The 14299-nt window shown below is 41.2% G+C and overlaps 1 protein-coding gene and 1 pseudogene across 1 annotated transcript; one reads left to right on the top strand and one right to left on the bottom strand.

Annotated features, from left to right (window-relative positions):
• The first annotated feature begins 674 nt into the window (after positions 1–674).
• On the top strand, positions 675–2564 carry LOC122644871 (annotated as a pseudogene).
• A 420-nt stretch (positions 2565–2984) lies between these two features.
• Positions 2985–4157, bottom strand: LOC122646577 (ABC transporter C family member 10-like). Its single transcript, XM_043840154.1, has 2 exons — positions 3833–4157; positions 2985–3100 (listed from the first exon to the last, which is right to left on the bottom strand). Exons 1-2 carry the CDS (start codon positions 4044–4046, stop codon positions 2988–2990), a joined length of 327 nt encoding a protein of 108 aa, XP_043696089.1. The 5' UTR covers positions 4047–4157; the 3' UTR covers positions 2985–2987.
• Between the last annotated feature and the right edge of the window lie 10142 nt (positions 4158–14299).

Genomic DNA, 14299 nt, shown 5'->3' on the forward strand with positions numbered 1-14299 from the left:
AGAGAAGGGGATATCATCCGTCTCCAACTTGATCAGGCTCCATGGCCGAGCATCAGGCCTGCCGAGCCCACGCAAATCAGCTATAGGCATAGCGCCTAGGCTTAGCCGAGCTCACACATGTGTCTGGGAGCAACTCCCACACCGTATATGCCGAGCACGAGGCCGAGCCCTTCCCAGAAGCATCAATAACTCCCCACCAGGGATCGCGATGCCACATCAGCGCCACCCGAGAATCACGGGATAAGGATCGAACCATAATCCCAACATGATATGGAATTACGCTTCTACAAGGACTCTTACCTCATTAAGAGTCCGACTTCGAAAATAACTCTCCACTCCGCTCCACTTGGAGGAGTCCTACCAACAAAGGACTCTTACCATACAAGGACTCCTCTAACCGTCTCATCTCATCCTATAAATACCTAGGTATGGAGCTCAAACGCTCATCTCACTTTCACTAAGCTATTACGCTGTTGCATTAGAGACCGGACTTGAGCGTCGGAGAGTCTTAGGCCAGAGCCACACTGGCTCTCTTGCGCTTGCTTGGTTTTTGTAGGCTCATCCGTGGGCGAACCGCGTATCGAAGGTTTCCGTCCGCAACAATTACAATATCAATATTGTGTAATTTAATGCTACATTAGGAATTAACTCTTAGGCTTACTTTTTAGGAAGAAGTTAACCATGGATGAGATCTATGATACCCATGGCATGAGACTGATCATTGAGAATGAAGAAGCTTGTTATGCAGCACTTAGAATTGTTCATCAGATATGGCTAGAAGTGCCTGGAAAATTCAAAGACTACATAGTCAATCCAAAATTCAATGGGTATGGCATAGATAACCATTAAATTACAAGATTGTTGTCTTGGTTCCTTCTCTTTGTCTGACCTGGAATTCTATTTGCAGATACCAATCTCTTCACACACTATGGTAATGGGTGAGACATGGTCCCACTGGAAGTTCAGATTCGAACAACGGAGATGCATTTGCAGGAAGAATTTGGATTTGCAGCTCACTGGTGATACAAGGAAGGGGATTGTAAATACTCTTCTTTTGTGCTACGGATGGTGGAGTGGGCCAGATGGGTTGTCACCTGGCAGTGTGAGACAATGAGCAAGGACAAAACCTCATCCCATGGCAATTCCTACTCCATTAGGCCCCCATGTTCATTTCCTTCTCATACTGATGATTGTCCATATTCTTATGTACCTCGCTATGGAGAAGATGGACCTCTTTTTGTCATCATGATGGAGAATGATAAGGTGGGTGCCTATTTATCCTTACATAGATTCACTCCTAAATTATTTACCTATAAGGGCGTACCCCCAGTGCACGAGGCTCCTGCCAGTGCGTGGTCTGGGGAGGGTCATAATGTACGCAGCCTTACGCCTGCTTTCGCAAAGGGGCTGTTTCCATACTCGAACCCATGATCACTTGGTCACAATGGAGCAACCTTTACCGTTGCACCAGGGCCCACCCTCACTCAAATCTTTGTCTGCTCAGGGGAAACAATAGGTTTGTAATTTGTTTGGGTGTCGCTAGGACTTTCATGGCTGGTTGACTCATTTCAAGTCTTTCGAACCTCATTTAACCTAGTGAGGATGTTGGTTGTGCAGCTCTATGATGCTTCTTATTTGCCTCTAACTTGTTATTCAATACATGGAAGCTGAAGAGTTGTGGTAGCATACAACATCAGTATGTAGCACCCTCATCTACAAATATCCAAATTTGGATGCCTAATACCTTATAGATAGTTCGAACTGTGTAGGAACAATGATCAATTTTAGCTTGAATGGTCTGCAGGGGAACCCTGCCTTCTCTGATCCATTCGACACATGCAATTTGTACCTGAATTCCTTTTATATTGGTTTGTTTAGTTAATTCAATAGCCTTTTCCATTGCCTGAATATCAGGCCAGCTGCTGTCAGTATACTCTCATTTGAACTTCACAGAGTACTCCATTATTTTATTATGGGTGTTGATTTTGCAGATGTCTGTTCAAGAGTTTCCGGCAAACTCAACTATGATGAATCTAATGGATAGAGCTGGGTGGGGAAACTCAAAATGGTATCCATACTGGTTTTTTGTTAAGGAAGAGTTGAGACCTAGACTGACTCTAGCCATACCTGATAAATCCTTGACTGTGTACAGGGAAGAGATCCAGCGGATGCATGACTGTGACAGCAACATATCTGTCAATGTGGCTGATGCCATGCGAGATTGCAAACTTACTACCTCTCAGAATGACCTTGAATCTTGGGACAAAAGCTTGAAGGCCTTTAAGCAACTAGGTATGAATGTTGGCTTTTTACGTACTCGACTACACCAGCTTGTGAGCATCGTCACCTTTGACTCAGAAGAGGAAATCGACACAAAGATGTACAAAGAAACTATGTTCAAAAGGGCTTGTTTGGAAGAGGAGATAAAAAAAAAAAAACTTGAAATGAAATTTATGGAATTAAAAGAGGCTCGTGCAAGTTATGACAAAGAAAATGAGAATCTGAAGTTGAAGGGTGTAAGTTATGAGATGAAGTTTCAGTCAGAGGTTCAGGCACCTTGGTGATCTTCTTTGTGAATAACAGTTTCTTCCTTTTTGAGTAGCCTAACGTGTAGTTAGCTGACATAGTTATATGAAGTCAAGGAGTATAGCACAGAGAGTAATTTTTTGGTGGGTATGATTCTAGATGTATGCTTTTACTGACTATATGTTGATCAGAAATGTAATTTCTGGTGAATCTGTGTATATGTACAGTGTCATCATGTAAATGATAAAAGATTAGGTTAAGTGGAATACAGGGTATAATGTCAATGAAGATTGTAAGTGGAAATGATTTATCTATAAAGTACTTAGTTATGGAGAATGACTAAATGAATTACTGGAGCATGATAAATTACACAGGCAAGAGAAGGATGCATGGCCTATTGAGCTCCATCCATGCTCAGGGCCTCCCTACTTAAACTACCACATTGAACTGTTATTCAGTAGCTAATGTTGACTAACTGAGTAGAAATGGGACCAGTATTCCCTAACAAGCCGGCCAAACAAAGATCCTTCTCTATTCATCAACGTCGTTGGTTCATCATACTCCACTCCTTTACCTGAAAAAGGAGAAAATAGAAGGTTTTAGACACTCAGACAGTCAATTAAGCACTTGATAATTATTTAATTTTATCGGAGAAATTAAGTTGACTAGGTTGGCATTGGATTAATGCTTTCATTAGTAATTTTATTTTTATAAAATAGGACCAAAGGTGTACTACTTTTACCCTTTTGATGCACAAAACTAAGGAGTAAACTGGTAGTTTAGCACTCCCCCCCCCCTTTTTTTTGTTTGGAGTGAGGGGATTATCATAATCTTAGAAGATTTGATAAAATATTGGAATATCAAGTAGAAAAAACCAATTGACATATGTACATTCATATATAATCCTTGCACATCCAACCCACCTGCTCATTAGTCTGCGCGGGCACAACAATCTGTGAGCCCCCTCTAGCGTGGAGTACAAAGCAGAAACTAGATGGTGGCCTAGCTTTCTGCCAGGAAAATATTCACCTAAAAGAGATGACTTGAAAATCTAACTATTGGGATTGTGAATTGCAGCTTCCCTTCCCCAGCTAAGGACCACACCCCCAAATAAAGAGGTCATATGTTCAACTCTCCTTGGGGCCTACCTATCCAAAAATTGCCCACCTAACACCCCCACCCCAAAAAAAGTAAAAGGAAAACAGTTTTCCTTCTGTGATATCTATAAAACATTTTAATAGCCTTCCTTCTATATGGCAGGGAGTCTTCTTTGTTGGTTGCTACATAGGCTAAAGGTGAGACTTACCATCACTCATGGCGAGCACCTTTGTGCAGTCCATTACAGTTGGTATTCTGTGTGCCACCGTAATAATAGTGTAATCTGCAAATTCAGTCCTAATGGTTTTCTGTAGTATTGCATCTGTTGCATTATCTATTGATGCAGTAGCTTCATCAAGCACCAATATCCTACTTCTTTTTAAAAGCGCACAACCCAAACAAAATAACTGCCGTTGTCCCATGCTCCGATTTGATCCATCTTCAATTACTGTAATTTCAGGTTGTTAAATGATTCATAGCTGATAACAATGATAGAGAGAAAGAAAAGGCAGTCCATATATGAAACTTACCTGCAGCATCCATGGGGAATGATTCATAGCTAATAAAAATGAAAGAGAGAAAAAAAAAAAAAAGGTAGTCCATATATGAAACTTACCTACAGCATCCATGGGGAATAGGAGATGATGGTCTTCTTACATTTTGCAATCATGGAGAGCATTGCATTTTCTTTGTGTGTAGAAGGGAGGAAAAAAATCAGACATGTTGGACTTGGTAGCCAAGGAAGGGGAGATCAAAACTCTTCAATATTGCAACTCTCCCCTTATCACTCATTATCAAGTATTCACACTATAGTAGGGCTCCAATTTAACCTAGTTTAGTTGCAAGGGTGTGCTTCTCTAATACATATCAGCATTTGGAACTCTATATATGTGACATTCTCAACATTGAACAAGGTTGTCTTGCTATCAAAGATCTGGGGTTGCCTTGGAACTCTAAATAAATTGAGTGGCAGGGACTGTGATCCTCTGGTTTCTAAGATTTCCAACAAATTGACATAGTGTGGACTCCATTAATATGTTGGTCAAACAAGGGTCCAGGGATCAAACCATGGTTCCCTAGGGAAACCAATTATAAACCAATTAGGGTATTGCATGCCCTGGATTATCCCATGGTGTCCCATGGGTGCCCCATTTTAATTTTAGGGTTTCCCATGGTCGCCCATGGGAACCCTGGTGCATCCCTAATAGGGTTTCTCCTTCCCTCATGTGTCCCACGCCATTATAGAACACATTAAGGACATAGAAAATACATCTCTAGTCATCACATGGCAAGAGGGATCCATCCCATACTCGAATGCGCAGCAGAAATAAATTGATTCGAGTTTCTTTCGCATCCCATAAATATTAAACAATTAAAATAGAAGGAATTTAATCAAGAACAGCTAACCTGGTGAGCCTCAAGTGTTGCTCCTCCAATAGACAGTGGTTCTTTCTCCAAGAAGCATTCCAAGCAGACAGATCTGAACCTCCAATGGTGCTACCAAGGTTCTCCAAACCAATCCGAATATATCTCCAACCAGATCTGGGTTTCTAAAACCCTAGCTCTCAAAACTAGAGAGCAAGAAGAAGAAATCACAAGAGAGACAGAAGGAGAGCCAAAACGTGGGAGGGGGTGGCTGTGAAAAATGTGGAAGCCTACCTCCCTCCTGCGTTTTGGGTCCTATTTATAGATGGATTTCCAAAACCCAGATGGGAAGAATCCCTGTGAGAGTTTGACACTCTCTCTCTCCTGATTTGCTTTATCTGTTTATCTCAGATAGGCTTTATCTGTTTATCTCAGATTGACTTTATGTTTTTATCTCAGAGTCCTTTGCTTGGTGAAGAAGCAGAATCTAATAGGGAAAGTATTAATTAATTACTTTATTTAATATCTATGGATAGTTACAATTAGCACCATATCCATTAATTAAATCAAGAACCAATTAAAATAGCGAATTCCAAATAACTCCCTATATGATAACAATTTATCATATATAACCCCCCCACTAATCAACACCATCATTATGGAATCTAGGGCATGTACACATGTACTGCCAAACCCCAATCCATAGTACATGTCCATATATGAGTGTATGTGCATCTGATCGGATCCCGCAAAACTCGGCATAACACTTTGCTCAAAATAATCATAAATAATCTATCATTTTCTGTAAAATAGATTTTTGCAAGATCATTTCCAAAACGGCACTGGATCCGGATTCTGATCCGAACATACATAGATAGTATCAATCTTGGTGTTCCCCAATCGGGCAGTGGTGACCATGTTGGATAACTCATTCACTCACAAAGTGTTCACACATTCCTAGAACATCGGCTTTGACTCACTTGAGTCTCAGTCATTGATGAACCAAAGAATGTGATCGCACTTTGCAGTGACAGGGTTTCCTCAGGCAAAGGGTGTCGGTGACACATGTCTATCCCTTCCTACATCTGGCAGTAATACATGAGGGAATCGACAAAGTAGATTCTTTGCCAATGCACACCTCAAACATATGAGTACTCACATTCGTACCCTGACATCACATGTCTAGGCATACCCAATGCGACGACCATATGATAAGGGTGTCCAGCCCAAACCCTAGTCGTGACTACCATTTTAAGTAAAACTTATGGACACATAATGCTCAAAAAGTTTATATCGCATGAGATAATATTAAACTAAAATGTATTAAAGTTCAATACAAAGGTGAATCGGGTTGAACCGGACCGAACCGGGTTTGATGGACACACACTTGTCCAACAATCTCCCACTTGTACATCAAAGCCAATCCTCATATATGTTAAACCCATGCCCTCCATGTGTTTCTCAAACACTCCTGGAGATAAACCCTTTGTCATGGCATCAAACACATTTTTAGTTGTGTCCACTTTGGAGATACTCACGTCGTCCTGTTGGATAATCTCTCTGATGAGGTGATACTTCTGCTACACGTGCTTGTTCTTCTGATGAGCCCTAGGCTCCTTAGGTTGTGCAATGGCCCCTCTATTGTCACATAATAGGGGAGTAGGGCCTTTGACAAGATCAGGGACTACTCCAAAAAATTAGGAATTTCCTAACCCAAACACCTTTTTAGCCACATCACATGATGCAAGGTGTTCTTAAAAATTGGGATCGGCTGCAGGTTTCTATTTTGTACTCCTCTATACAATGGCACCTCCACTCATTAAACTAGTAATGACTCACAATACCAACTACATAGAAAATGTCCGGCCTCATACACAACATAGCGTACATAAGACTCCCTACTGCAGAGGCATAGGGAGTCCTCTTCATCTCTTCAATGTCTATCTGAGACTAAGGATATTAAGATTTGGAAAGACAGACTCCATATCGAAAAGGGACACATCCCCGTTTGGAGTTCTCCATGCTAAATCTGGCCAGGAATTTATCTATATAGGTAGCCTGTGACAAGCCTAGCATCCTTTTTTGGATATCTCTTACGAGTTTGATCCCAAGGATATAGCTAGCTTCACCAAGGTCTTTCATCGAAAACGTTGTGGATAACCATTATTTTACTAATGAAAGAAATCCTACATCGTTACCCATCAGCAATATGTCATCTACATACTGCACTCCCACTGATCTTCTTGTAAACGCATGTTTCATCCATGTTTTGATCAAAACCAAACGATTTGATTGATTGATCAAACCTGATGTTCCAGCTCCTAGAAGCCTGCTTCAGTCCATAAATGGACCTCTGCAATTTGCACACCTTTCTTTCTTCCTCCAAGGAAGAGAACACCTCTAGCTGTTCCATGTAGATTTCCTCTTGCAGGAATCCATTTAGAAATGTAGTCTGCACATCCATCTGCCAAGTCTAATAATCAAAGTGTGTAGCGATAGCCAATAAAATCCTGATGGATTTTATCATCGCCACTGGTGAAAAGGTTTCTTCATAGTCTATACCCTCTTTCTGGGTATAGCCCTTTGCCACCAGTCTCGCTTTGAATCTTTTGACTTTTCCATCTGCGCCCATCTTCCTCTTGAAGATCCATTTGCATCCAATCGGCTTAACGCCAAGTGGTGGATCGACTAGAGTCCAGACCATGTTGGAATGCATCGAATTGGTTTCAGAGCGCATTGCCTCCAACCACCTAGTGGCATCAACATCCTTTAGAGCCTCAGAGTATGTCATCAAATCATCATCCGATTCAACCGATACCATGGAACTCTTCTACTTTTTCTCTTCGGTTAGAAGAGTAAGCCTAGTGGGTGGTCTAATAGTCCTTCTACTGCGTCGAGGTTCTTCAGGTGTTGGTATTTTAGTGTGTATGTCAATTGGTCTCACTTCTGTAAGTGACGTTTCTGACCTATCCGATAGCTCTTTAATGACTACTGGTTTGGACCTCTGGGTTATCATTTCTTCCTTAAGAAATGTGACGTGTTTGCTTACAATGATCTTTTGATCAACCGGGTTATAGAAATAATAGCCTCTCGTGCCTTTAGGGTAGCCTAAGAAATAGTATCTTGAAGTCCTAGATTCCAACCTCTCTGTGTGTTGCTTTCGCACATGTGCTATGCAACCCCATACCCCAAGGTGTTGAATACTGGATTTTCACTCTTTCCACAACTCAAAGGGTGTCTTGGTTACAGACTTAGATGGAACCCTATTCAAGATATAAATTGCCGTCTCTAAAGCGTACCCCCAGAAAGAAAGAGGTAGCTCACTATAAAGGAGCATCGTCTGGACCATATCCAATAGGGTCCGATTGCATCGTTCGGATACACCATTTTGTTGTGATGTGCCTGGATTAGTTAGTTGACTAACTATCCCTTGGGATATGAGATATTCTTTAAATTCATCCGATAGATACTCCCCTCCACAATCTGATCGTAAGGGCTTGACGTGTTTATCGAGCTGTCTTTCGACCTCGGCTTGGAATTCTTTGAATTTATCAAAGGCTTTAGAATTCCTACGCATCAAGTATATGTAACCATATCTAGAGTATTCATCGGTGAATGTGATAAAGTACTCATACCCATACCTTGCTTGTATGTTCATGGGTCCACACACGTAAGTGTGTATCAACTCCAACAGATCTATGGCTCTAGCACTTTTATTGCTAAAGGGTTTCTTGGTCATTTTGCCCTGAAGGCATGACTCACATGTGCGGAATGGTTCCACCCTCAGACTCTCTAAGGGCCCATCCCTCACCAATCTACTAATTCAGTCCAAGTTAATGTGACCTAATCTTAGATGCCACAGGTATGTTGAGTTCACTGGAGCTGCTTTCCGTTTCAAATCAACATTTGAAAAAACATTCGTTCTAATAGGGCAATCTAGAAAATACAAACCACTTTACATATATCTGGATGCCACAAAGGAATTATTAAAACGAATAATTAACTTAGAATTAAAGAAGAAACTATATCCGTCCAAAATAAGTTTTGAAACTAAAATGATCTTCCTCTTAAAAGAGGGTATATAATAGCAATCCTTTAAAACTAAACAAGCAGAACTAAAATTTAAAATAAAAGTCCCCACATCCATTACCATGGTCTCAGCTCCAGTGCCCATCTGAAGACGCAGCACATTTTTTTTCAGGTTCCTTGTCTCCTTGAACCCCTGCAAATCATTGCAAATGTGAATAGTGGAACCACTATCCACTAACCAACAATTGGTCGGTTCAAAAGACAAATTAGACTCATAAAGAACGTGAACATCACATGTACCTTCTTTAGCAACTTCTGTTTCATTCGGCTTCTTATCTTTCAAAGTCGCCAGGTAAGCACGACAGTTCCTTTTCCAAGGACCCTCCTTGCAATAGAAGCACTTACCTTTATTGCTAGACTTCCCACCCTTGGTTTTCAGGGTCTTACTCTTACTTCCCTTTTTCTTCTTCTTCACACCTGAGGAAGGCTTTGCCTCAGTTGCATTGACCTTAGCCTTGTCCTTTTTCAAGGACGCTTCAGCCTCTACCAGTGCGTTAGCAAGCTCAGTGAGCTCCATCTCCTTGTCAAACATCTTGTAGGACATCTTGAAGGGTGCATAATCAGAGGTGAGTGACGCTAAAATCACATTGGTCTTGTATCACAAGCTGAAATCAGTCCCCATGGATTCCAATTTTTCAAATAGATTGATCATTTTCATTACATGATCCATCACTAGAGTCCCTTGGGACATCTAGGTATTGTGAATTTGACTCACCAACTCAGAATGGGCGTGTGTCAACTGCTTGTTGAATAATTCAGCAAGCTTATCCATCTTACCCCCAGCAATGCGTATATCCTTGACCGAGTCGAGAACTGACTTTTCCAACGTTCCTAGGATATAAAGCGATGCCTTGGAATCCCTCATGAGGAAATCCTGCATCTCTTCATTTGCCTCAAAATCGTTCGGGTCGGGTTGAGGAGGAAATTGTTCATCTAGAACTGTATACAATCCTTCAACAGCCAGGAGCAACTTAATGCTCCGGTACCAATCAACATAGTTTGTACCGTTAAGTTTGTATTCGCTAATGAGTGTTAACAGGTTGGAATTAACGGCAGCCATCGTATAATAATCTACACATGTACAAATAAAAATCACATGCTAATTAACAACCATTGAAAAATAATTAAGCACACACACATCAATGGTCTTTCATGATTTTGGTTTCCCTCATAACCCAAAAGATGAATTGGATACCCACAACCCTTGCATGCATAACTTACCCTGTCGGGAGTCATTATACACACTGTGGTAGTGTGGACTAAGCTGTTCGCCTCATGGGCTTCCAATATTTTCGGCCACCTGGGTGTCATGTCTAGATCCTGTCGGCTAACATACATCCAAATCATGTACTTACCTATTGCATTAGTTAGAATCATAGAATCATGAAAGATGGCCCACTGTCGTAGTGGCCTCTCACTATCCATACCCTAACATATCTAGATAGAGGTAAATATAGATAAATGTGGGATAGAGGTCTTGGCAATGTCCTGTCGGCTTATGCGGGGTCATGTCACACACTTTCTATATTTATCTTCAATAGGAGGCCCTGTGTCAAACCCACCCCTGACTGGCTGGGGATTTGAATGTAGGACAGGAAACCCCTGACATGGCATCCAAGCACTAATGTGGGGTGTCACTCCAGTGATTGAATTTAATGGAGAAGCCCCGAGGATATCCTCCTACATACCTATCAAAAGATGGATTGTAGACCTTTGTAGATGTACAGCCCACTGCATAATGTACAGTCTGAGGAAGGTACTATCCCTTGATTCTAGAACCCTTGGACTAAATCCTAGATCTAGGTTAAACTAATGATGATCCTCATAACTTTAAGTATTTTAGATAAGGGAATTTTTAAAGCCAAACATCAATTTTAATGATTGATTTGATGATGAGAACCCAATTCCATACATACATCTTAAATCCCAACATAAATGACAAATTCTGCTAATTTACAGATTGACATTTTCTTAGTTAAAAAGATATAACTCCATCACCAGAACTCCATTTGAGTTGGTTCCAATTTTTTAAAAAACTAGACTCATAGGGCTGCATTTTGTTAGAATACCCCATTACCTAGTTATGGCTCTAAGTTAGTTAAAAGTTCAGCTCAAGTTGCTGTCAAAACCGGATCCTGCTGTCTTGACAGGTTGACCTTTGTGTAATTAAAATAACATAACTCCATAATCCAATATTCATTTTCTTTGATTCCAGTTTTGATAGAAAATAGATTCATAGGGCTTCATTTTCTTAGAAGGAACCATGATCTAATTATGTCTCTAAATGGACTGAAATTTCATTTCGATCCAAATAATTCTGCGGATGAATTCTCTGGGCAATGGCACTGGGCGATGCACACATCACCCAGAGACATCTCTTAGAGTGGGAAATTGCTGTATTTTGATCTGCAGATGTGTGGGAACCGCCCATGTTGGACATAAACACCCTCCATAGGTTGAAGGGAGTCTGGGGGACCACCTCATACCTTTGGATCCATGTGGATCCCACCTATGTGGCTAAAATAAGGGAGAATTAGCATAAAAATGCATTCTTGAAATGGGCCTAAGCAGCCAAACAGGCCCTAGTCAAGGGCTGGTCTATAAATAGAGGACTCAGCCTCATTTTAGAACCTATTTCTACTGCTGAAAACGTGGGAGAGAAAAGAAGAGAGAAAAGAGAGAAAAGAGAAGGAGAGGAAGAAGAAAGGAAGGGAAAGAAGAAGAGAGAAGGAGTGGAAGCTGTCCCTACCTCCAAAGCCCAGCTCCGGCAGCCATTCTTGGCTGTTCTCAGGTATAAAACTACACCTATACCTGCTGCTATGCTACTGTTCTCCACCCATCTTCTTAGATCTCTGAGTTTTGGTAGCATTTCTGGCCATTGGCAGCCCAAAACAGCTGGGGGCTGCCATGAGCTGCCTCAGACCTAACATGCAAACCTGTTGCATAGAAGATCTGAGTTTTTAAATGATGTTTTTACTGCTATTTTGTTCCTGAGACTGAGATCAGTCTCTATGCATGGCTGCACTGCCTTATTTCACCCAGATTTGGTAGTTTGGGCTTGGATCTGTGCATATGGGCTAGCCCTTGCTTGGATCTTGGTAGGGACAGCCTAATACCATGACTAGACATATAAATCTGCCCTTGCATGCAGCCAAAACCGTGGCTTATAGCTAAAGCTATGCTGGGTTACTATTCTCAGGGCTGTCTGGGTAGCCTCTGGCAGCCAAGTGGTGGGCCCAATTGAAAATCCACAAGGACTAGTACAAAGTATGCCCCTTGGGGTCCAAGATGACCTAACATGCATGGGGAGAGAATCCATGCACTGCCCGTGGTTCAAAACCTTGGAATCTCAGCTTGATTCCGGTTTTGCAATCTCTAGGTGATGGCACTGGGCGATGCAGACATCACCCAGTGAATGAAAACTTCACTGTTTTGCTGATTTGACTTGGGGGACCTCCACATATGGACTGTAAATAGTGTACGGAGGTGGAAAATGACCAAAATACTCTTCCTCACATCTGTCCATAATTATGTATACCTTGGGTACCCAAGTGGGCCCCGCAGGGCTTGGAAACCCTGTCCTATGTTGGTCCTACAGTACTGCTGACCTAAGGACTGTGTTGTAAGGATATTGTGACCTAGAACCATGTACTACAGTGATAAAATATGATATTGACCCTAAGTCACATTCTTCGGATGATGCACCGGAACATGGGCCTAAAGCCTAGTGCAAGGCCCGGAGAATTCAAAGTGATCTTGGATTGAGCACCGAGTTAGACCTAGGAGCCTAGACTAACACTAGGTTATCCAAAACAATTTGAATAATTAAAATAACATATTTCTAATTTATTGCTTGGGGATTTGGTTCTGTGCTCGAGGTGCATAGCCAGATACCAACCAAAACTGAACAAACATCTGAACTAGTAGGACCAAATCAAGGTGAGTGGAATTACACCATGAGTGTAGGTGTAACACGACTGATGGGTCATGACAACAACAACAATATTTACTATCTTTAATTACTTTAAATTGTTTTATATTTTCATTTGAATTCTGAATCTTATCTGATGAACATTGGAAATGGATGATAATGCTTGTATGTGGAATTGCTAGATTAGATGCCGTAGCTGGCTTGGAAATGAGGCCTGTGGTAGCCCGTATTATGGGATGTGGTTGACATCGCCTGACTCATACGATGCCATATAGACATGGGGCTAGAGTTTCATCACTCGTGCTACGCACCCTTGCTAATAGGGATTAAGGTGTTGAATCCCTGTGGGAGTGACCGTATAATCCTTGTGCTATATGTTGGGTTTTAAGCCACAATTCAATTATGAGCTATATGCCGGGCTTAAAACCATAATAAGGAAAAGAAATGTGACCTTGAGCTATATGCCGGGTTTTAAGCCACAATTCAATTATAAGCTATATGTCAGGCTTAAAACCATAATAAGGAAAAGAAATGTGACATCGGGCTTAAAACCATAATAAGGAAAAGAAATGTGACCTTGAGCTATATGTCAGGTTTTAAGCCACAATTCAATTATGAGCTATATGCCTGGCTTAAAACCATAATAAGGAAAAGAAATGTGACCTTGAGCTATATGCCGGGCTTTATGCCACAATATAATCCAAAAGAAAATAAATGTGATCATTGAGTTATGTGTTGACGGTCATTTCACAGGATAATCACAGAGGGCTGGTCAGGCTAACCTAGGTAGGGAGATGCTGGAGCTGACTGGTCCTCTCCGACAACTCAATGGGTGTATCGCGGGAAGGGGTAATCAAGCTTGTACCAGGGATACATGCATTAGGGATTGTAGTAGCACTAACCTGCCTTAGTTGTGATGTTAGGTGGCTAATAAATAAAATGAATTGCACCTCATGTAGGACTCATTTGGTTGTGCTTACATGTGCATTCATGGTTTATATTTCATTCACGGGCTCGGTGGAGCTCACACTCTTGTATATTCTCTTTTAGTTGATTTTGCAGGAACGGGTTTGCCAATGGGTGAGGAAGCTGTTGATGGAATTGTAGATCTTCCTCATCTCGTTGCTTAGCGACGATTTTGTTATTATTTAAGTGTCTTTCTTTCAAGAAGTGTAATTACTAAGATAATGTACTTATTGAATATAAAAGGATATGTATATGGTATAACATAGGTTTTTGGGATTTTATTATTAGTAATATAAATCATTTGTGGGTAGTTCGATCTTCCGT

The sequence above is a fragment of the Telopea speciosissima genome, chromosome 11 (assembly GCF_018873765.1).
Source record: "Telopea speciosissima isolate NSW1024214 ecotype Mountain lineage chromosome 11, Tspe_v1, whole genome shotgun sequence".
Classification (NCBI taxonomy): Eukaryota; Viridiplantae; Streptophyta; class Magnoliopsida; order Proteales; family Proteaceae; genus Telopea; species Telopea speciosissima.